Source organism: Symphodus melops, assembly GCF_947650265.1.
Source record: "Symphodus melops genome assembly, chromosome: 6".
Classification (NCBI taxonomy): domain Eukaryota; kingdom Metazoa; phylum Chordata; class Actinopteri; order Labriformes; family Labridae; genus Symphodus; species Symphodus melops.
In genome coordinates, this window is record NC_136696.1 from 21,930,151 (window position 1) to 21,954,299 (window position 24,149).

At 40.6% G+C, this 24,149-nt stretch overlaps 1 protein-coding gene across 1 annotated transcript in view; it reads right to left on the reverse strand.

Annotated features, from left to right (window-relative positions):
* nell2a (neural EGFL like 2a) overlaps window positions 1-24,149 on the reverse strand; it is an 82,047-nt gene that overhangs the window by 40,875 nt on the left and 17,023 nt on the right. The window contains exons 6-12 of the mRNA XM_079346857.1: window positions 23,186-23,258; window positions 21,826-21,908; window positions 21,304-21,432; window positions 19,552-19,654; window positions 16,812-16,903; window positions 14,420-14,525; window positions 13,027-13,155 (exon numbers count right to left, since the gene is read on the reverse strand). Coding sequence (XP_079202983.1) covers window positions 13,027-13,155; window positions 14,420-14,525; window positions 16,812-16,903; window positions 19,552-19,654; window positions 21,304-21,432; window positions 21,826-21,908; window positions 23,186-23,258 — 715 coding nt within the window. The remainder of the gene's footprint in view (window positions 1-13,026; window positions 13,156-14,419; window positions 14,526-16,811; window positions 16,904-19,551; window positions 19,655-21,303; window positions 21,433-21,825; window positions 21,909-23,185; window positions 23,259-24,149) is intronic.

The window sequence follows — 24,149 nt, forward strand, 5'->3', positions numbered from 1 at the left end:
ATGCTTTTAAGAGGATGTTAAATGATGTTGAGGCGGACCTTGGAGATGGATGTAGATGTTCTCCCTCATGTTTTTGTTTATGATCTTGGCAAACGTTTGCTGTTTTAGATTTTTTTTATTTGTGTCTTTAAATGTCTAATGTTGTATTTGTACGTCTGGCTGCTCGTTGTTTGTGTTGAACTCTGTAAATTGTGTGAAATGAAGTATAATGAGTAATGTAAAAAAAAAAAAAAAAGGGAAATGATGATGGCAACATGTTGTTACTGCTGATTTCTTCCATGTGGCTTTTGTCTCTTTCACAGCAAATCCTCCAGAATAAGCAAGAAAACTGTTATTTTACCAAACCCTTCAAAATGACATGAATGTGTTTCCTGATTTGATACCTTTATTAATAAGATCACGTTTCTCTTACAAAACTGAAGCAAATCTCTCTTGATATGTACATCTGTTTGATCATAAAGATCAGACAACACTTTGGAAGGTAGGGATATGGATTTAGTACATAAAGTGTACTGAGTAAGATTAAAGAAAATATGGTTTGGGGTTGGGGAAGCTTTGCCCTGTTGGTTAAAGGTTAGAAAATGTTTGATGCTTTTATTCTTTGTGGAAGGATGGTTTTTATGCTTGAATGAGGCACTGCTGAGGAAACTTCACCAATATTACACTTTGGCCTGTTCTGAGTGTCTATCCAAACCAAAGAAGCGCCTTGTGCTATTTGTTCTTATTGGTTCACTTCACGCAAAGTTTCTAAAGGTTTCTCTGCCGCCAGAGGGAAAGGGCCATTTGTCTTCATCAGAGGGAGACAGAGGTCGAAATGCAGAGGGGTCTTTAAGAGGTGGGCGCTGAAGCACTTGCACCACTCGATTCCCAATCTATTCAAAATAAAGCACTCCCAAGTAGTGGCTTGGCTTCTTCTCTCACAACTGGCCAGTGTGTTCAACTGTGTGCGACATACTTGCATAATAAATGCTGTAAATAGATACTACAGAGTAAGAATTATAGGCTGCAATGGAAGCTATTTCAACTAAATATGACCCTGATTTATCTTTTTTTTTACATAAACAGATCTTTACTAACAAGAGTAGAATAATCATCCAACTCTGCAGCTACTTTAATCTTTACCTTTAGCTTCGCTTTGTGGTTATTGAGCCGATGTAGTCCTTAGTTTACGAAGAAAAACTACATATCATCAAACTTGTATTCAATTAATCAATCAAACAAACTTTATTTATATAACACCTTCCAGACAAATTGAAGTTAGAAGTGCTTAGAAGAAAGGAAACTCCACACTCTTAATCTGACGAAATGTTATGTCATGAAATGTTATACCATGTACGACTAATAAATCTAAGTTGTGGTCTACAGCTGCCTAAGGGTAATTATTCTTTTCTGTGTTAAGATGTGAGCATTCAAACTTGACAGCCTCAAACTGTATGATTTCTGTTCTAATGTGGGACTGTTTGGAGGCGTTCACCTTCATAATTAAAACATGGTAAGTGTAGACTTAAAAATCGGATCATTGGACTGTTGTTTGTATTTCCTTCTCACTCTCATGAGTCCATATTTAGATCCATATTAGCTGTTGCCCTAGCAACAGCTATTCCTGGGTTCCAAACTGCATGCCAAACCGTCAGACAGAAGATGCATAACACTGCCCGGGTAAACAAAATAATCTTGATAAGTTGATGCAACAGAGTGCAATTGGATGCAAATACATGAACCAAACAAACTTTGTGACGTGCCGTGGGGCCTTGCTCCTGTTCATGATGTAGGTTAAATGTCGACTCTTTTGGAGAGATGAGCTCCACAGTACTTGACATAAACAATTTATTATTCATCCACTGTATTCATTGTCTTAAAGAGTGCAGGAGGATGTTCACCCTTGGATATGCTCTATGCCAGGTGCTTTTGCAAAGAGTACTTGAAATTGAATTTCAATAGATTTGCATTGGCATTCAATCTGCTTGTGTGTCCTTGGGTAGAGCGCCGCCCACAAGCCAGCAAACTTCGAGCTCAGCACCTACCTACAACTGTGGCATTCAAATTTCCTTGGTATTGTAGTCTTTCACAGTTTCATCAATACTCGCTGCCTACAGCTATTCAAAAGCTTCACAGATAAATGAAGCAGACAGACAATTGCCGATCAGCTCTAAAGGAACATGTGTCCTTCACTAAATGAATGGAGCATTATTAAACCCATTGGCTTTGAGAGAAATAGAGATGTAGTGAGGGTGGATAGAAAATGGCGAGAAGAGGGAACAGCAGACAGGAGGGCAGGTAAGGAGAAAAACTGGATAATAGTCAAAGACGAAGGCACGACAAGCTGTAGAGGTAGAGAGAAAATGGGGGATGAGACAGTCAGGGAGAGGGCAAATGAGATAGTGAATTGAGGGCGGACAGGAGGAGGAGGAGAGGAGACGGGGAGGCAAAAACGTGGATTAAACAGAGAAAGATGTGGCATAAAAAAGAACCAGTGTGGAGTAAAAGTGCTGAAAAGTCACAGTGAACAATCAAGATAGCAGGAGAAAGAGACTTCGATGGCAGAGGAGCAGAAGTGGAGAGAACCTAGCAAAAGGTATTAAGTGTCACTGAAGACACAGAAAGTAAGGAACGTATTCAGCCTGTATATGTAATCACAATGGTAACCTTGAGAGTAGGTCTTAGGTGACGGCATTCCTGCTTTGTGATTGGCCGTCTGTGGAGCAGCTTTGATTCATAGCCTATTAACTGGGAGACACCATCCATCTCGCCTTCATGACAGCAGTTACGTTTGCTAAAACAATATGTTAGAGGGTGAGATGATGAGGGGTATCACACCAACACATGCCAGAGAGTGACCATCTCCATTAACACACTCCATTTTCTTGATTAGCCTGTTACACACACACAGACACAGACACACACACACACACACACACACACCAAGAAATGAAGGCTGGCCAAGATTCACTAGCAGCTTTAATCGGTGAATGGAGTGCTCAGGGTCAATCTTTTCCCACATCGCTAGAAAATGGCAGCTTTATTTCCCCCACCTTTGTGCATTCCAGCTTTACCACTGAATCAATCATAGTCATATCTGAATAAGGAGGGTAACTCTGCATGATTAGGAAAATAAAATGTCCTTGATTTGCATAAAGAGGGACAGCTTTTATTTCCTGCTGTCAAACATAACATACAACACGCTCGAGTAGCTGTAATATTAAGAGCTGTATAAAATCTGTTGTTTAGATCCAGACGCGATAAAAGCAAAGTCAAAATTGCAATATTTTAATTTGCAACATCTAAAATGCAGAGAGGCAATGTTTTATAGCAACACAACAACTGCAAAAAGGGAGGGGTAAAACTAACTAAACAGTGTCATCTCAGAGGATGATCTCAGCAATGACACCATCAGTTATTCTATATTTATTAACTTTTAATTCCAGATTTGCTTTTCTGAGATCCCTGTGAAGGACATTCTATATTTAAGAGCTACAGAAACAGAAGTGGCCTGATGGTATTACTTGGACATTACAGGAACTTTAATATTACCGTACATGAAAGTGCGAGAAATAGTTAGTAAGCAAAAGGCCTTTAAATGAACTGTAAAAATACAATTATGTTAAAATCACCTATCCAATGGTTAATGGCAGTGAATAAGGTAGAACTAGTATTTGAAACTAGTATTTGGGGTTATATGGCAACACAGAAATGTAGTGTATTTTCAGCCTTTTTGTATTTTATATTATGATGAAAGTTAAAAAAGGGGGGCCTAGACCGCTTCCTTGAGGAACACCTAATTTAATGTTAACTGTCTATTAAAAAAAAGTGTTCGAAAGCAACAAACAAGTCTTTCCTTTCACAAGTAAAATCAAAACAAGAAAGCACTGACCAGAGAGACCTGCCCCTTTTTCACAAGTTCATCAATTAAGTATTTAGACGAATAACTTCTACATTTGGAGTTCATCATTAAACTTCCTAACTTCCTAACTTTCCTGTTAATCAACCGTTACAGCACATTCAGTGTCTTACAATCCATTATGTGAAAATAAATCACATCTACGGCAACTTTGATGAGCGTGCACTGTCTCGTATTATTAATAGCATGCTGCAGTTGATTTTCTATAATTCAGGCCACAAACAGGTCTGTAAACGTGGCACCAGTTAGGATAAGAGATTACAAACTTTGATTGATCCCACAACAAAGGCCTTTTCAGTGTTTAAAGTACACAATAAAATACAGAAAAAGGGGAACGAACAATGAAAAAAATACAGTTTTTTTTTTTTACAGTTGATGGTAGTTGTACACATTTAAGGGAAGATGCAGCTTAAAACTGTTTTTATAATTTGTCTTTAAATTCAATGCAGGTAACTCTGTTTTCAACTAAACAGTAACACAGTCAATCATTTGTGTTCAAACTCCTCTGACATTGTAAATACTGTACTCAAAAGAAAAGCGAATACTGGGGCTTATCCTTCTCTGCTGGCATGGCATGTACTTTTTAATAGTGAGCATCCTCGATATCTGCGTTTCATACTGCATAACACCAAGGTCTGGGGGTATGAAGATAACACTTGCATTGCCTTTGGATGCCCCACAAAGACACTGAATCAGTGCCATTCCACCAGCGGCCTCTCTCTCTCGTATCTCTCTTCCTTTCTGTCTTTTCATCATCCATCCAGTCCCTAACCTCCCATTTACTCTGGCCGATGGTTTGCAATACATGGCAGAAGGACTAGGCCTGCCAAAACATTGTCTGATATTCTTCAGTAGCCAGTTCCCTAATGACCAGATATATAGCAGTAAGAGGAAAGAGCAGAGAGACAAAGAGCTGTCCCTGTGGCCAAACAATGTCCATCTCAGCGAATAATCTCCACTGTTGGCCTTGGTTCCTCATTGGGGAGAAAAGTGTCAGAGGATGCTTGATTTGGTTTGGTTAAGTATTACTGGATAATACATTAAGATATAGTTGGTTGGATGTAGAAATTAATGCGTATGTTCACTGCAATTTCTTTCTATTTACATTTTTATCCTGTTATTAATACTTTAAAATTATAATTTGTTGTTGGAAAGACTCTTGGTACTTGTCGCAAATGGGGGCAAACTAGGTCATTTTTACAAGGAATTTGTTCACAACTTAGGATACCACTATCAGTACAAAAAGCTACAGCTAAGACCTGTTTAATTTAGGTTAGCATGGAAGTATTTTCTGGGCAGGAAGAGCAACCTATAAGGACACATAAGGGAGCTTCGTGAGGTGCTAGCAGTAGACATGCTTGTTATTAATATTCACAATGCTAAGCTAACTTCCTGTATATCGTCTGGTATCCGACTCTGACTTAGACTGCACTCACACGCGGCCCGGCTGTCCTGTACCATGCTTAAGCATGACTGCCCCCCCAGTTCTCCCAGTAATTTTACCCTCTATTTTCTTTCATTCAAAATACATTACTGGCTGTAAAGCTCTTTATTATTGAAGACAAAACATATCCATTTGAAATGTAACAGAGCAGCTTATCATTTGTTTCCTGAGCCATTACCGAAACATTAAGATTTATTGAGAAAATTTCATCTTACAAAATCGCTCCCACATAAACTGGCACAAAAAGGTCCGAAACAAAAAAAAAAAAGGCAGAACGTCATTGTCAATTTTGGCAGAAACAGGAGCCAATTAAGATGACTGAGTGGAAAGAATCCCATTAGGAGTCAGCAAGAGTGAAAATCTGCACTGTGAGAGCGCAGGCATTGTCTAAATACCAGGCACTCACACTGTGATCAATCACTGTAAACACTTAGAAGTCTGCTGTCTGACGTAAAACAATGAACATCAAATAAGAAAAGGTAGGAGGAGTTTTCGTGTGTGTTTGTGTGTGCGCACGTCTGTTGCAGGAATTTCAAAAAAGTGTCATTTGTGTTTCTGTCTTCTTTCAAAGAGTTTGAGTGTACTGACAGTTTTTGACATGAAGTTCCATCGTTCCAACTTAAGACACACATGGATCCTTCCACAAAAATCTACCAGGATTTGAATGACTGCATCAAGTGTACGTGGGTGTCTGCAAGTCACATTAAACATGCACTTAACACACTTTGATTTGGCCAGACTTAAATGAAGCCTTCCACTTCTCATAGACAAAGCAGCCTTGTTTACATGCTGCAGTGTGAAAAGGGGTTTTGCTCTCCATCACGACTCTCATTAATCTGGGAAAGATTTTCCACCACGCGTAAATCGATGGAGCATCATCATCAATCACTTGTCATGCTGTCACTGAGTGCAGCCTGCGGGCCAAAGGTCTAAGCTATGAGTAACATGGAGAGTTACCGGCTATCAGAGCTCTAGACAGGCTGATCATTATTTTTCATAGATGTCTTTTGATCATACTTGTAATGGAACTATCATTTAAAGAAAACTCAAGTCATCTTGATACCCCTGATCAATACTTGCTGGCGTGCAATAAGATAGCAAAGAAGTCCTTTACCTGTTTAACATGATAAAAATGTAAATATAGAATTTAATTATAGGGGCATACAGGGACATATTTCACAGTTCAGATGTGGGAATTAAAAAAAATGCTGGTAACCGTGGCAACAGTTACCAGTAGACAGAAACATTCACATGCGGGGTGACCCCTCTTAGTCCAATACTTTGTATAAATAGTATATCGTTTAACTGGATTAGTACAGATAATGTATTGTCCAGGGAGAAGCATAATGTATAACCACTGATTTGTGCTTTATTGCAACTGGATACTTGAGGTATTATTAGAAGCACAGTAAAATACTAAAAGCAGCTACAACCACGAGTCTTATAATCAGTGTTATCTTGAAGCTTTTCTTGAATTTACTGGGCTCAATAATACCGACATTCAGCTCATCGTTATTATCTCTCTCACCTCAGCAGGCGGCTGTTTTCAGCAAAGTTCTAAAAAACAACTGCACACTCAGTTCTCAGCACCAAAACAACAGATAGACACAGTTAGAGACCAACTAGCAGAGACAGCAGAGTGTAGCAGTGGGGGGAAATGGTGGAGGCAGAAAATGAAGCTAAAGGAGCTCAAATTTAGACTAATAATGTTGCTCCCTCGATGGATGTGTAAATAAGCAATTGTTTGCTGATATGTTTGTCATATCAACTCATTCCCGAGTGGAGACACACGTTTACTTTTAAAACAGTCAATGAGTGTGATCCCATCTGGAAAAATGAAGAGCTCTCCCATGTGGCATTTGAAGGATATGGGTTTAGCAGAGCTCAGGTACTGTTATTTACACTGGAGGTGTCTGTCTGGATGCTGCTGGGATTGTCTGTTTGTGGTGACATTTCAGCTGGGTCACAAAGGTGAGATGTGTATAAACACAGAGACCAAGTCACACTGTGTATTTGTTTGCCGGTGTGTGTGTGTGTGTGTGTGTGTGTGTGTGTGTGACAGGTGAGAAGCCCAGAGGCTCGAGGCTCATCCAGGCAGTGATTGGGTTTTCTGGAGTGGGCCCTGCTCTTCAGTCAGTGCCAATTAGCCCGCTGCCACCTTGTGACATTCAAAAGACAGCAGTGGCAATCAGATCGGTCTGTGTTTACACGATATGCTTACACAAAAACACACACACACACACACAATCTGACACACAAACATTCAGTCAGGGCTTAAAAGTGATAAAGCCTTCGACTGTTTGGGGGCCGGCTAAACTTATTTTATGAAGTCATTTGAATAAAATTCCTATCCAGACATACCCCGAGGAAACTGAACCCTGGTCTTAAACCCTTTGGACTACAAGCACAAATAAAGTCTCATTTAAAAGCAGTTTCTAAATGAGTTGAAATTCAAACATGCTACTGTTGAAATAAGGCAGGGCTTCGTCACAGCCCTCGGCATGTTGGGCTTCAGAAAGCCTCTCACTGGTTTCGGGATGTGAGTTAATGATTGAAGCAGCATATCTGCATGAAGAAACATAAGTCACATGTACAGTTTGATGTAATGAGCTTTAGATACCTCCTTTCAACTCAGGTTCTCATTGGCTATTGGAGGCAGGGAACAGTGAATGGAATGCTGTATTTGGCCACATGGTGTGTTTGTAGAAAGGTCAAATCTGTTTAGCTGAAATTCAATAATGAGATATCTTTCATAAACTTGAAATATTACAGAAATAAAGTGGAGAATTTGAAGCAATCCGCATGCCTACGCTCAATTTTTGCTGCATTTTCAATATCTAAAAACTGCACTCTGTTAATATGTGATAGATAGATAGATAGATAGATAGATAGATAGATAGATAGATAGATAGATAGATAGATAGATAGATAGATAGATAGATAGATAGATAGATAGATAGATAGATAGATAGATAGATAGATAGATAGATAGATAGATAGATAGATAGATAGATAGATAGATAGATAGATAGATAGATAGATAGATAGATAGATACTTTATTGATCCCGAGGGAAATTCAGGCTATATTTCATTTGCTTGAAAATGACTGAACATTTTGTTGGATGATAAACACACGGCTGCTAATTCTTGTATGTCTTTCTTATTAATCATTGACCGATAAGTACGGCCTTTCTGTAGTCTATAATAATCCCCCACACATTGTTGTGATGCTGTATATGCTGACGAGCTTTGTGAGTTCATGTTTTCTAACTTCTGATAAAATGATTAAAAACTTTGTGGTTCAAACAAATCATAATTCAAGTTCTGTCCAAGGTCCCTGATAAATCACGTGAGTCAGTAACATAAGACTTTCCAGGACACATCACAATAAAACCCTGCCACACACTTAATCTCTCTTTTATTTGCTCTACAGGCCATCATTTTGTATTTCACGTTATTCACATAACTGTCCTTCGTTTTTGAGCTTGACAGAGAATTTCTAAAGTAGGGCATTTCAAAAGCAGACAACAATGGGGGACGTCTCTCTGTCTGAAGCCCACTAAAATGCTGGGACAAATAATGGTATGATCTCATTCTCAACATGTTGAGCTTGACTTACTGTTTAATTTAGAGCCAATCACATAGTCTGTCACGTCTCTGATGCTCACCCCTCTGACTCATTCTACCCTAAACACGAGCACTCGTGTCGCAGAACAGGACCTTCAGTCTGACTGCAGCATGGGGAGAAAATGGAGAGAAAAACGGAGCTCTTCTTCTTCTTCTTCAGGGAACTGACACACACATGCATCTGCACACAAAAACACACACAGAATTACACAAAGGCCGGGCTAGTATCCCCCTGAGTCTTCCCTACTGCTGCTTCTATGAAAAATTTACACAGAAATGATCTCATCGGCTATTTTGAGCCCATCTCTAACCTAGGAGTGTTTTAAAGAGAGAGTATCTGTCTCTGCGTTTTGGGATGTTTGTCTTTGCGTCTGAAGAGAACCTAAAAAAGTGTGTGTAGGTGTGTGTACAAAAAAAAACAAAAAAACATTTGTGTGGGTCTCCATGTCTTTCTGTTTCGTGATCCCCCCCCTCCCCCACTTGTGGGCAATACGAGAAAATTGCATCTAAGTTGGACTTCCCATCTCATCTCAAAGGCAGCGACGTATTGAAACTCATCTAGAATTGAAAGGGAGGCAATTTCCCTCAACTTCTTCTTGCTGCGACAAAAAAAGTGGAGCTATTTTATAAACACAAACACTCTCTCATGAATCCTTGGGATCCTAAATGATTTGAAAAGATGGCTCTTCTATTTTCCACACATGACACACACACACAAACACACACACACACACACACACACACACACACACACACACACATACACACACACACACATACACACACACACACACACAGTCCTATAGTAAGTGAGTTACATAGAGACAACGAAAATCAATTGTTTTCCAGAGAACTCCATCAGCAAATTGAGTCAATTTCATGTTTTTGCTGCGCAGTCTCTGATGCAAACACTCACTAAAAACACTGACATCCAATTTCCGTGTAAGAGTCTGGCTTCTCTTGAGATGAATAGTGTGGCTCTGAAGTGTTGATGCTGCAGACACAAGTCAGTCTACTTTGTACCTAGTTTCAAACGGCTAATGGGATGGGTATTCCATCCTTATCTCGGCAGGTGGGAGGAGCTGAAAATGTTTAGGGGTGCTGGGAGTTTGTGGTAGTGATGATGCTGCTGCAGTTACATGAAGAAAAAAGTAGGATTTATAAAATGATTAGAATGTAAAAACGTGTCCCTATTCAACACTGTTTGAGAGTCATTTGTTGTCATCAACTTCTGTCTTCTTCTTTTATAATGGAATGAATTTTCAAGACCACTTTTTAAAACGTTTTACCATCACCAAAAAAAGGGGGCAGTAGACTTAAATACAGCAGTGGAAAATATAATGAAACATTCACTTCTTTATTTTTGGCTTCTTAGTGGATAGTGTAATAAAATGTACACACGACAGTGACACGTGAATACATTTACTACTTGTCTTTCTGAACACCCAATCATTTTAAGATGACTCATGACTCTCCTTTTGACATCACCTAACTTCAGAGCAAAATATAAGAATTCTTTCGTAACAAGATTGTACTGTTTTGTTTTCTTTCTAAATCTGCTGTTTGACGCATACGCTTACTTGGTCTATGTCTGGAAAAACAGTGACAAAAATATTCAAAATACTAGACGTGAGATATTACAGTATTTAAACATTATAGCTCATCTCATACATGGATCACAACCGTCAACAAAATAAAAACTACATTTGTAGTTCTTAAAGTACTTAATCTTAAAAAAAAACAAAACAACAACAATCATGCAGGATGGCCCCTAATAAAGCTGGACATAATTTTCAGGACTTCCTTACTATTGGCTAGTTTTACAAAGCATGAAATAGTTTTTATTGTACAATTACTATTGACTAAAGTTTTAGCACAGATGATAACTATGCTTGGAAGCATATGTTGTAAAGTGTGAAAGAGCTGTGAAGTAGGAGTTCCCGCCAAGCTGCACTTTAGCATTCACTCGAGCAAATGTTAATTAGTTTCCACCTCTCTCTGTATGTTTCCAAAGAGACTGGGTTACAGTGACAGAGGCCAGCTTTGGCCATATGATGAAAACCTACATGGTAAGGCATCAGCTGTTTAAGACAGATAGCATCTTTAATTATGTAGATTCCCCTTAGACTCTCTAATTACCTAAACAACCGCTCCTATCTGTAAATGAATGTGAGGTCTGCACAAGCTGTGAATTGCTCAGTCTTTCATTTAGCACCCTGGTGACAGTAAGGAAAATAGACTCTGTGGCTCTTTTGACACTTCAACCTCATCTTGATGAATGTGACAGAAAATATAATGCAGGGAGTGTGTGGACGATAGATTAAAAAGAAGAAAAAAAAAAAAAAAAGGCCAAGACACGTACTCACAAAGAGATGCTCAAAAAGCAGGAGCGCACACACAATAAAGGCGGAAGATCAAGAAGGCTGTGTATTAACAGGACAGCTGTCAAGGTCACACGCTAAAGAATCTGACTAACTTTGATGCCATATTTGCTCATTAATAGCAGAGAAGCACTGGGGCTGGCAGTTATGACATGATGTTTACTTCATATTTCACTTCAGGATAGCGTCAGAGATGATAAAGTCATCATTTTTTAACGATGCATCTGGTGAGATTCAGTCAAGATGTGAGATGTGGAATTCAGCTGAAGCACCATCAATTTAGTGTGTGAACGTTTGAACTCAGAGCGGGTTTTTTTCTTTTCTTTTTTTTTTTCCCTCTCTCGACATCAAACGACCTGCTCAATGAGGTATGGAACATTTTTTTCAATCATGCGATGCAGGCCATCCAGAAGGCAATCAAGAGAAACATAGTCTGCGTTTAAAAGAGCAGCACTGACAATAAATGGCATTGTGTTAAAAAGTCCAACATGGCTGCACGACATCCAAGACACAGCGAGCGAGCTGTAAAGATTGACCTTGGTGATGATTGATAGTGTGACGTTTTATTGTTCCCGCAGCAGAGTGACACTTAATGCATGCAAACATGAAGACCATCAGCATTTTTCTTATACCCCAAACTAATCAACTGACTCAGAAGACAAACATTAGTCCCTTTAAATGCATTCTCGGAAGCAGTCATTGCGTGTTTTGGACACAAATAATGGGGGGATTACAGCATTCTATCACAAAAGGATAATGCGATAAAAGCATGAATTCCACTAAGTGTTTTCATGGGTATTTAGCAACTGTCAACATTGCTTTGCAATTCACCGAATAGGCATTTCCCCTTCATTTGTTTCTTTGTTAAAAAGCCCAAACGCATGGGACTACAGGGACGTGCTTCTATAAAGTGGTGACATTTTTCAGTTGTCAGGTCAACTAAGGCAATCAGTTCGTTAAAGTCCAAGAACAAAGAAATACAGCTAAAACTGTGCAACACTGATCTAATGGCTTGTATTTAGTCTGCTGAATTATGTATCTGAAGCCTGAGGGAAGTCTGGAAGTTGCTTTTGTATTGTTCCAGGATGAGGAGCCACTTCTGAAGGTTGGAAAACAAGTCTATGATGCTGTGATGTTTGGGAGACGGCTTATGTGGGACTGAAAGTATCAGAATAAGTGGCATACATGCAGGATGATACTTTAGTGTTGCATTGAGGTGCTGTTGGTGTAAAAACATGGGGTAAGAAATTAATCTGCTCATGTACTGCAGATAAAATGAAGACCACAGTTTGTGATGACTGTGTGGACTCCATCTGACCCCTTCAATCCGTTTTCCACCTTGTTATTTCAATGTCAAACATGTTTTTTCGAGCAATCAGTATCCTTTTATGACGCGGCTGGTGTCTGCAGAAGATATGCAAGTTATCTTTAAGCTCCAAACTGAATCAGACAGGCTGAGATCAAGCAGCAAGAGCACTTTGACAACTGTAAATCTACAGCGCACAAATAACACTGACTTAAAAACCCCATGTCATCCCCAAATAGAAAATAGCTTATCCCTTTGCCTCCCCTTTGGATGCAACCCAGGCACTTTCACAAACAACAACCACATAGTCTGGAGGTCAAATAAACTTTGGTTTAAAGTCACAGTTTGTTATTCAGAGCCATGCTGTACCTTCACAGTAGGCATTATCGTCTCGCAGGGGGCGGAAGCCATCCTTACAAACACAGCAGTCTCCTGCCTCCAGGTTCACACAGTCGGAGTGCTCCACGCAGCTGTGGCCCTCCGAGCAGAAGTCATGACCTGCGGGAGGCAGGGAGAGGAAAAGGTTGAGACCCCGAGGAGAGGAGAAGAGGAGAGTGATGGAGGCTCACAGAGCCAGTGGAAAGGTTATGTCAGAGAATCACAGCTTTTTCTCTGTGGCTCTGTGGTGTCCATACAGTGGCTTCTCTTTGAGGTCGGAGTGGCAATAATATGGGGGCGCTGGTGGCGCAGTGGTTAGCGCGTACGTCCCCATGTATGGAGGCCACAGTAAATAATATGTATTCATTTTATCTGTTATGATTTTAGCATTTTATGTTTACTTATATCTTACCATCATTCTATTGGTTTCAGCTTTATTCAGTTTATTGTTTGGCCTCATTTTAAAAGTTTTATGTATTTTACGTCTCTTGCCAGTGTTTCCTCCGAGGGAGCCCTCTGTGTCGGGAGCGGTGGAGGGCTGTGGCTGCCTGGGCGCCGTCCTGCGGTGTCTGGGTGGAGGTCAGGGGTCCCGGCCCCGCCTCCCCTGGGCACCCTGTGATGGTGCCCCTGATGGCCGCGGCCGATCTGCCGCTCTCGATGCAGACGGCTCCTCTTTGGCGTTTACTTACCTGGTTCATCCATACTCAGCCTTCTGTCCATATCATTGATGCTGGGGTGTGTGCATGTGTGTGTATGGGTTTAGGTCTGCGCGTGTGTGTTGGAGCGTGGGGTGACTGTGAGTGTGATACTGTCTGTATGCGTGGGGGATGGGGGGAGGGTGGGAATGATTTTAATGTGATTTTAATGTGATGTTAACATGTAAAGCACTTTGTGCTACTTTTAAAAAGTATGAAAAGCGCTTTATAAATAAAGTTTGATTTGATTTGATTTGATGATAAAACGTGGACAGCCTGGGTTCACGTCCGGCATGTGGCCTCCTTCCCGCATGTCTATCCTCCCTCTCTTTTCCTGATTTCTGACTCTGTCCCTCTCCAGTAAAGGCAAAAAAAGGTCAAAAATAAATTTAAAAAAAACAAAAAAACAAAGAATGGCAATAATAGGTGTCATTTCTTTCTGTTTGGATATAATTTTGTAATCTTTAATAAATGTTTTTCTATAAAGAGAATAAAGATGTGCTGATCCAATAGAAGAAATCATGCTCATGTGTTTTTTTATGAGCAGACATTGATTACAGCTCTTACGGGCACACCAGAAAATCGTACAACATGAGAAAAGAATAACTTAAAATAAGTATAGTCCAACATAAAAAAGAGTGTCAAGTAAAACAGTAGTATTGTAGTTTGGGATGACGTCATCTCCGTACCTCTGCAGACTTTGCAGCACCTGTCGCTCAAGGTGATCTGCTCCGACTCAGCGCAGTTGAGCTCGGGACACGGTTCACTGGGGACGACTCGATGCATGGTCCTGTCCTGTGACGGGCAGAGACACAATCCTCATTACCTTCTTCTTAAGTTGACTTTGCCCCCCCACAACCCCCCTCCCCCGTCCCTTGCAAAGAGCCTGCCTGTAATTATAAAGGTAATTATTCATCTGTTGTGATTCCCCTTCCACTCCCCCTTCTTCCTCCCTGTGTGCTCATTAGAAAGCAATTACTCATCGGTCAATAGAAGTGTTTTTTTTTATTATTATTATGATTTCTAAAAGAGTAAGAAAAAAAAACACTGTCTTCTTTTTTTCCTTCTTGTTTTCCTCGATGATTTACATCGTGATTCATGATGCATCTTTATTAAACAAACGGTGAATCAATCTTCCGAATTATCCCTGCATGTGTGTTTAGTCAGAGTGTAAAACCTGATTAGAGGATTCCCTTTTTCCCAGCATGCCTTTGGCAGGTCTCTCTAATGATCTCATCCCTGTCCTTCTCGCTGAGGGTAATTTAGAATCATTTACACAAGACACATTTGGACAAAGACAATAGGCTTTAAAGACTCGGCTTGATTGTGCAAATAGTTACTTAAAGAGAACCTTTTAGCAAGAGAAGTGGGATGCACAAGAACAAACACCAAGTGTGTCTTTACAGAAGCAGAATTCTCACTTATCTGGACTCTATTAAAATATTTATATTCAATATTTATTTGATTTTGAATGATTTGAGCGGCAGTATCTCTGTCTCAAGGGACTTTGGTTGGGAACTGGAGGGCCGCTGGTTCTAATGTGGACCATAATGTGGAAGTAGGTCTGGTAGCTTTGGAAGTTTCCGGGCACTTCTAGAGCACTGCTCAGTAACTTCCCAACTGAACCCCCAACAGCTCTGGTACACTCCCTGTAGAGCAGTGTGTAGCAGCCTCACACTGACATCTCTCCACTAGTGCATGTTCACATCTCCTGGTTGTGCATGAACATGTATTTCAAGCTTATGTGTGTAAGAAGCATGTCTCTTAATAACAAGAGTGTCAACCTGAATTTTCTTCAGGGATTGATCAAAGTATGGAAAAAATGTAAAATGTTACAGCCCAGAATTGAAGACAAGTATCACTACTTTCTACTCATAACTTCATTTTTAAAAAAGTGCCTCTGCAGATTAGAGGGACATTTACCAACTCACTGCTTTGCACATTAAAGATGATAATCCTTATTTTCAGTCACATTTTCTGTGTGTTAGAATTACAGCCAGAGTCTGTCAAGGGGCCACTTTTTTATTTTTATGCAGTGTTAATTACCTTTTACTTTTATACTTTAGAGAAAACGTTTAATCAGTGGGTCTACTTTGACTGGAGAATCTGTAGTACTTGTTCACTTTTTATCATCATTCTAAACCAACAGTACAGCATATAGATAACATGATCTATGATGTTACATGAGCTGAGTTTGCTCAGGAAAGAAAAAAAAACTTCCTCTTCAAGTTTTTCAAAAACTTTCCAAACAAACTCTTCTGACTTCTTGTTCTTCCACCCACCACCCAAAACTTGCACCGGTGCCCCTCCTACAGCCAGCAGGCAGACAGAAGATCAGAGGTGTGACAAGCATCTGTCAGGGGAAGCCTGCAGGAGTCTGCGGCAGTGGGCTGACTGACAGCACTCCCCGTCCCCATTTCTTTGATCTGCCTAGGACTGCCAGTCAGTTCACTGGGACTACAGATGGGCCAGGTGTGGCCAAGCAAGCCAGACAGCTGTCTGAAGCTGCACGTTCTGATGGAGCTCTGCAGAATGCATGAAAGAGAGGCTTGATGCGATGCAGACGAGTGATTAAAAACTCCAAATAACTTTTCTGTGATTGATTGGGCCTGCCTTGTGTAATGTTATCAACAAAATTACTCCCAAAAGTGAGGGATCCACCCATCTGGTGCACCAGGCAGACAAAAGCAAATCCTCGGAATAATTGGGAAATTAATCTGATTTGGGACCGGTGTGGTGTCAGATGATTTGGACTGAAGGATGGCTGTGGCCTCCTGTGATTGACAGGTGAAACGCTCAGGCTTCCAAATGTAAACTTAATTAGAATGATTTGCCAATTTCTCTCAATCACAAAGAAAACGATGACAAGCCAGATGAATGAGAATCATCGCCTGATTCATCCGCTCTGAATGAGTATCGAGAGAGCTACAGCAAACACATACTGAGTTCAAATGTTTGTTTGCACGAGTTGTTTAGGTGCTTCTAGCAGAGGATTGAGGGTGAAATAATTTAAGTTTAAGTAAACGTTCAAGTATGTGTAAGAGCTTTTTAGCGTTCTCTAGCAGAGCGGCGATGACTTACCTTACATTCAAACAGCAGGCACCTGCCGGAGGAGTCACGTACCGCCTTCTGATCTCCATCAACCAGCTCCCTTCCACCGAACATGCAGACAGCTGGCCAAGGACATGAAAACATCATCAGCATACACACAAATAAACTCCATCGCACAAAGCAAATACACATGAGAAACATTGTTCCTATGAAATCATTTCATTTTATCATTTAATATAACATCATATAACAACATATAACCCCAACCCCCCCTCCCACACACACACACACACACACACACACACACACACACTTGAGATGTTTCCATTTCTTTAATAACTTTGGAATGGGGAGCTAGAAACAATCAATAAATCTTTTCTGTCTACAAAAACCTAAAGGTAGGTCTTATTGTTGAATTACAAAATAAACATCAAGCTCTAATTATTTCTAAAAACAGTGAACTGATGTATTTGTTACAGTTAAAAAACTCACCTCTTCAACCTTGTTATTGAAAATCATTTGTTTGTTTGTTTTTGTCAATGTGTCTTTGGGCATTTAGAAAAGCACTATATGAAACAAATGTATTATTATTGCTATGTCTTTACAATTCGTGTCACGTTGCTAATTCATTTTCGTCGATATTTTACCGCTCGTTTCTTTAAAACCTTATATTTCTATGACTAAATGTGGTGTCAAATGACATCTAATACCAACCAGAGACAGATTTTTGAAATCATGTTTGAAGCAAAAAAAGCTTTAACAGAGTAACAAAACATGTTGTTGTCTTCCTGGATGGCTTTCAGCAATAATAAATCACAGATGATTTCGACAGTTTAAAAGATAATCAACACTCTGAGTGAATTAAAATGTTGGAGTCCTATTTGATACACCCCCCCCCCCACACACACACACACACACACACATTCTTCTGTCTCTTTTCTGACAAGGATAACGACTGAGTCAGTGTTGTTTCTTTGTTGACTTCAGAAAAAAAAAACTACAATCTATCCTTTATAAAGCAGATCCTCTACATGTAAATACATTTAACCCCTTCGCCACGTGGTTTTGGCAGAACAACGGCAGTCTTATGTAACTGATCTGTTCCACACGTGTGATAAAATCTGTCCTCGTTATTCAGAGCTTTACAAAATCCTCAGGTAAATTAAGTCAAACCAAATCAAGCATATCAAACCCAGTTAGGCAGAGCTACCAAAGAAGTGGTCGACTAATTGCCATGTAGAGCGAGAAATCACTCCATAATACATATCTTCAGGGGAATCTGTTTAGTATAATAATGAGGCAAAAATAATTGCACGTCCGGAGAAGATGTGTGTTTTTCCAAGCAGTAAAGTCTCCGACTGATACAAGGAGGAGGAATGATTGACACTGCTGGTTACAGCGGCGTTTCATGAAAGCGAAGAACTTCTAAAAACAGCCGTTTGACAATTTACTTGTAAGACCATCATAAAAAAAAACAGACACAGAACTCCTCCCTGCATGGCCCCTGTGCTGCAAGATAAGGCTTTAATTCGAAGAGGGAATCATGTCTTTGTAGCAGGGAAACTTTCTGCTCTCATCTCACCAAAGCCAGAGCATGCGTAATTAGCTGTGTGTTTGTCTACCGCGTTGAGATAAGTTAGCACAGGGGTGTTAAGTGTAAGGGGATTACCTGCTGTGTTTATATTTGTGCTTCACGGCAACAGATTGGGAGTCATGCTTTAAACCCCGTTGTTGCAGCGTCGACCCTGCAGGACCGCGGTAACGATGCCGACGCAAGCAGATTACAATCCGAGGCTAACGGTTTGAAGCTGATACAGAGTTAACTCAGCAGCAGTGTGTGGGAGTGTGTGGTGAGAAAGTTCCCAAGTGAAGTCAGCTCGCACAAGAACTCTACAAAGACACCCTCTACATGCTGCCAGTCTGTCTCTATCTTTCATGTGGTCAACTTTTCATGAGTCACAGGTGAGAACAAAAACAGTCTTTGTTAATTAATTCCTCTGCTTTATGCTAGCTTTTGTTCAATTCCATTGACTGGCAGCTCCGTCGGTAATTTAAAAGCAAATAGATCACATCACTTTAGGTTACATTTTTGTTCATCTCAGAAGAATGCCAGGGTGAAAAAAGAGCTAATATTCCCTGAAATCTGTTTTTATAGAGAGGGGAATTGAAAGAAAATGAGATGCAGAGTGCGGAGATGAGGAGGCTAATAAGAGTTCATTGCTGAACTGAGAGACATGTGGGGAAGAAAAAAGCCAGACCCTCTATGTAGATACGGGATGAAACAGAATTATTCATCCAACGAGAACATATCAGCGCTCAGAAGTTGAAAAATGGACATTTAAGAAGACAATTTTGTCCGTACGAGCGTACATCATTTCAGGCATTTAATTTCTTTCTTTTCCACTTTTATCACAGCCCCAAACATGTTGGCCATAAATAGGAACTACTTTTTTATCACCCGCGGAGCTCCCACAGTTACTGGCTCATGTCAGTGTGACTGGTGGCCATCTGTGTTTTGAAGCCAGCTAGTGAATAATTGATCCTCCCATGTATATGCAAAAGGTTGGACGCATCTCATGAGGCATGTTAGAAGGTAGCTTAGCAACACAGCAGAGCCCTGGTCAATTGTCAAGCAGCCCTTGTGGAGGCGTGATGTGCGCTCTAAATCTGGTTGAGGTGGTGTTGGTGGTGTTGTTTCTGTTGTGTATGTGATTGTGTCCATGTTTGCATGAGTGTGGGAGGGTGACAGGGTTAAGGGTGTTCCACTCACGCTGGCACTCCTTGCAGCAGGCCCCCTTTACGTAGGCAGGCACTGTGCCCGCCGGGCACTGAGGAGGAGGGCAGGAGACGGCCTCACACTGCACCGTGCCGTTCTGGGGAAGAGACAGAAACAGTACACTGTTTATAGATCGACAATTACAGGCCAAACGATCATGAATGCTCTACATAGATATGACATCAAAATCTGAGAAATAGAAATCTGATCATGCGTAATTGCGTTTTTTATAATACAGACAAATCCTTGACTTGTTCCACAAGAAAAAGCAGCAAGGCCAATCTCCCGTGAGTCTTCATCAAACAGTAAGTGAACCTTACTAAAAATTAAGTTTAAACCAATTTAAGAAATGTAAAGGTACAAAACTCTGTCCGGTACATCAGTTTCTTTTAAACATGATAAGATGTGAATAATTCTTTTTTTTTTTTTTTTTAATTAATTAATTTTTTAATAAAAAAAAAAAAAGAAGAAGACGCTAATAACCAAAATAACCTGATAGCAAACATATACATGAATATATTCAAATGCTATCTCTTTTTCTGCAGCTTTCTGTGAGACTGTAATTAACATTGCTTCCATGGATGAAAGCTCTATGACAGCAACATCTATGAACCTGATCCACATAATTGATAACAACTTAATGCATGACCTTTGAATTTTAAAGGTCCCGGATAATTGCCACACATAAGGTAAAGAACATATCCCATCTAATTCCTTAATTGCAGCGCCGGGATGGCAACACAGTTCCTGGTGAATGGAGCGATTTCATTGGATGAGTGGGCAGAACAAATCCCTGATGATAATTATCATCTGTCAAGAGCAATTAGGTTCAGTGCACTGAGAGATGTGTGATTTTCTTTTTTTTTTATCCCTGTTGGGGTAGTGGTGCGCGAAGGCTTCTTATTGGCTGGTTGCCGGGGTTCAGTAGCAGTGAATGAGTTTTATGTTCCAAAGTTGAGTAGAGTGACAAGGGGTGAAATCTGTTTGCTGATGTGCAACAAGCACCAGATCTCCAATCGCTTTTAATTTTCTTTTCTGCAATTATTCACACTTCACGCAGCAGGAAATGAGACCCTTGAGAGCATTACTAAGCACTGTTGTGTTCATGTGTCTGATTCGGACTTCTGTGCAGGTTTTTTCAATACAGTAGCTTTTTTTTTTCTTCTGGTAACTGGGGCAACCCTCTTCTAATGCAGGGAAATAATGAGAATACAAGCTATTGACAAAGGGGCCCCTGCACCGCACCCAAACACCCCCCCCCCACACACACACACACACACACGAGCAGCCCCCCACCTTCACACACTTGATGAACAGGGTAGCAAAACAAAAGCTGAGACCGACAGTGGCAGAGATGAATGCAGGCATGTACAAACACAGTGAAATACTAAACAACAGGCTGTGTTATGGCGTGATGAAAAATGCATGGTCTCACTTTCTTTACTAGACACACACACACACACACATTCAGTAGCACACGTTGACAGTGAAATCTAACTCACATTCACACACATAAAATCAGATATGTGTTTCTTGACGTACTACCATGCCTTCAAACATGTATGTATGCATGAGACAATCACATACAGTCTCATAAATTCCAGATTCAGTGTTCTAAAACACACACAATACTACACATTTAATTACGATGACTGCCCGTCCTTGCTCTTTATTACTCTGGCATACACAGCCATGTCTACACACACACACACACAAATTGTCGAGCACCCGTGTGCGCAGCCCCACCGAGCATGTGCAGTTCCTGCAGCCATCTGTCCAGCCCTCGTCCTCTCTGTAGACGACCCCCTTGACGCTGCAGGTTCTCTCACAATAGCAGCCGTCCAGCCCATTCATCTTCTCCTCGGCCCTGGACAGCTGTTCACGCAGTACCTCCCCCGAAAAAAAAAAACAAAAGAGGAGAGAAGATGAGAGTCAGCCTGCTTCTATGTCAATATCCACATGTAGAAATGACGATGCAACAGCAGACCTACAAGAAGAACACAATGGTCAGATATTAGACACCAATTAGACGCACAGTTTCTGCGTCTTCACAGAAAATACTTCAACAATAGCCAGTGTCTGATGTTGAGATGCCACTTACTGCCTGTTGCAATGATTACTAATAGCAGCATCACATTGACATGTACACTTGTTATGCTATGACTATTTTAACAGTTCGCAGTGTGTAAAACTGATCGTTTTTTTTAATTCAATTGTAATTAGTGAATTAAATGTTGGATTAAGACTGTTCAAATCATACTACTTTACCTTGCTGGAGGTTTTAGCAAGGATATCCTGCAGTTCCATGATTTTCTGCACAAGTCCATGAAAATCATTGCAGGTTGGGCATGCTGGAAGATAAGCAATAATACAGAGAAGGTTAGTACATGTAAATTAGTCACCAGCATTTACGATTATATAAGAGCATTAAAATCCTCCTTAGAAAAATAAACACATTTGTTTCAGCCAAAGTGGAGCAGAGCGGAGGCAGGTAGAAGCTACTGAGACCATCATCCTCTGGGCTCCGCTCGCTTCCGGAGTTCAGCCAAAACGGTGGACAGCGATGTTGGCGAGGAGGGAGAACAGGTCGGAAATTTGTGAGGTCAACGCTGTCGTATATGACGAACATTTGTTGTTTTTACAATATCAGCTCTAAAAATAGAACGGCACGGCACAGCGGCTTACTGTAAAATCCATGCCTGTAGATCAGTGTTTTGTCAGACTGTCTACCCCGCCTTAAACGGAGCTCATATATTTACACATTTTGGTGAAATAGTGTTGTTGTTGTCATTAGCTCACTCTGCTTTTACAGATGCTGCCATCTTGTTTTGGTCTATTCACCAATAAGAGGCTGCGTCTGCGATCAGCTGATTTAACACGATGAATATCGTACTGTGGTCTCGTTGTTGTGATATTATCGCGTGGGGAGATTTTGACATCACTACATCCTTCGCAGCGAGACATCATGCGCTTTAAACAGCCGTAAGCGGTGTGAGCACTTTGAGATTTGTGGGGGATTTTAAGTCTCTGTGAAAATAACCTTACACTGTCAGATGTTTTGTGTGTTTTCACTGATAGCAATGAAAAACAGTTTGTCGGCAACAAACCGCACGACAGGACAGTTTGCGCTGGAGCAAGATGAGCTGCAACAGACACTATGGTGGAACTGGCCATGAAAGAACAAGCTATCTTCAAAAGGCATACTCCTAACAGCCAAGGGGATGTGTATCAGTACTTGAAGGTAGCTTACTGCAGTGTAAATGTTTTCAAAATCCAGTTTTTGTTTTGCCCCTAAACGTTTGCTTCATGACTGTAAAAGCAGCTGCATCAAGCTGCAGTTTGTCTGAGCTATGACAGGAGAGACTGTGGGAATTCTCCCTTTTACGGCTGAACGCAAAACATTTTAGCATCCAAAGTTTTATAGACAGAGAGATTGTGTCTCATCTGCTACGGCTGTTTTAAGGCTCTTTTACTCCAGTGACTTCAGACACTTTCTCAAATATTACATTTAAAAAAAAGCAAAACCAGTGTAATCAAGTGCTTCGCCAAACAGGCGCCAGAAGTGATTTTCAATGTAACACTCAGTGAAATGCTTCTTAAATGAATGAGGAAAAGAAGCTGCACTCACTTCTGTTGAGATCTGGACACTGTGAGATGTAACCCTGAGGCATCACCAGGATCTCCACGTCCTGCATCACGCCCTGCACAAAAACACACACACACACACACACCAAGCTTTCAAACAAAGAAGAAAAACCCCTCACACTCGGCAGACGTGTAATGAAAAGGACATGAAGCATGTTAATGTGTAGTAAGCAGTTTCACACCCACAGGGACGGTGTTGTCTAAGTGTGCTTATGGCCCATTTTCCACATGATCTAGCAAAGAAGCAGGACATGCAGACACAAAACCAACAGGCCTGTTTATGAGCGGCGCGGTAACTGCTGCAATCATCAAACTGAACAGAGAGAAACAGCAGTGAGTCTGAGCCAGGGCTAATTGATTTAAAATGCTAGAGCGATAGAGAAGGTACATGAGAGATGACACGTCACGTGTGTTGTTGCTGGATCCAATTAATATCTTAACTGTGCACCAGCTGGTCTTTCTCTGAACCAATGATGTTACGTTTTAGTAAAGATGGATGAGCACAAACAGATTGATTGTTACTTTAGTCCTGCAGCCAAGCCCCAAACACATACACACACTAACTTATACACAGATGCACACACTGATACTCGGTTGCCACGGTAACCTGGCCCTATCTTATTCCTTCAGTGTATTTATTTCCTTTACAGGAGTAGGAGGGGTGCACCTTAAAAGAAATTGCGTTTTAAATTGTCTTCCCCCTTCAATTTGTTTTTACAGCAACAAGCTGAAATAAAAGCAGATTCTTTTGAATTCCTCAAATCTTCCCAGCTTTGGAAGAAATCCTAAGAGCTATGTGTTGATGCACCACAGTCATGGTACACATTTTCTATCTTATTTCTACAGTAAGCATGGAGTTAAAGTCACAGTGAACTGACAGAAAGAGGGCCATTATTTTTAGTTCTGTGGCACATTTGGAACAGCTCTGTAATATCTGGTAGAGTTTC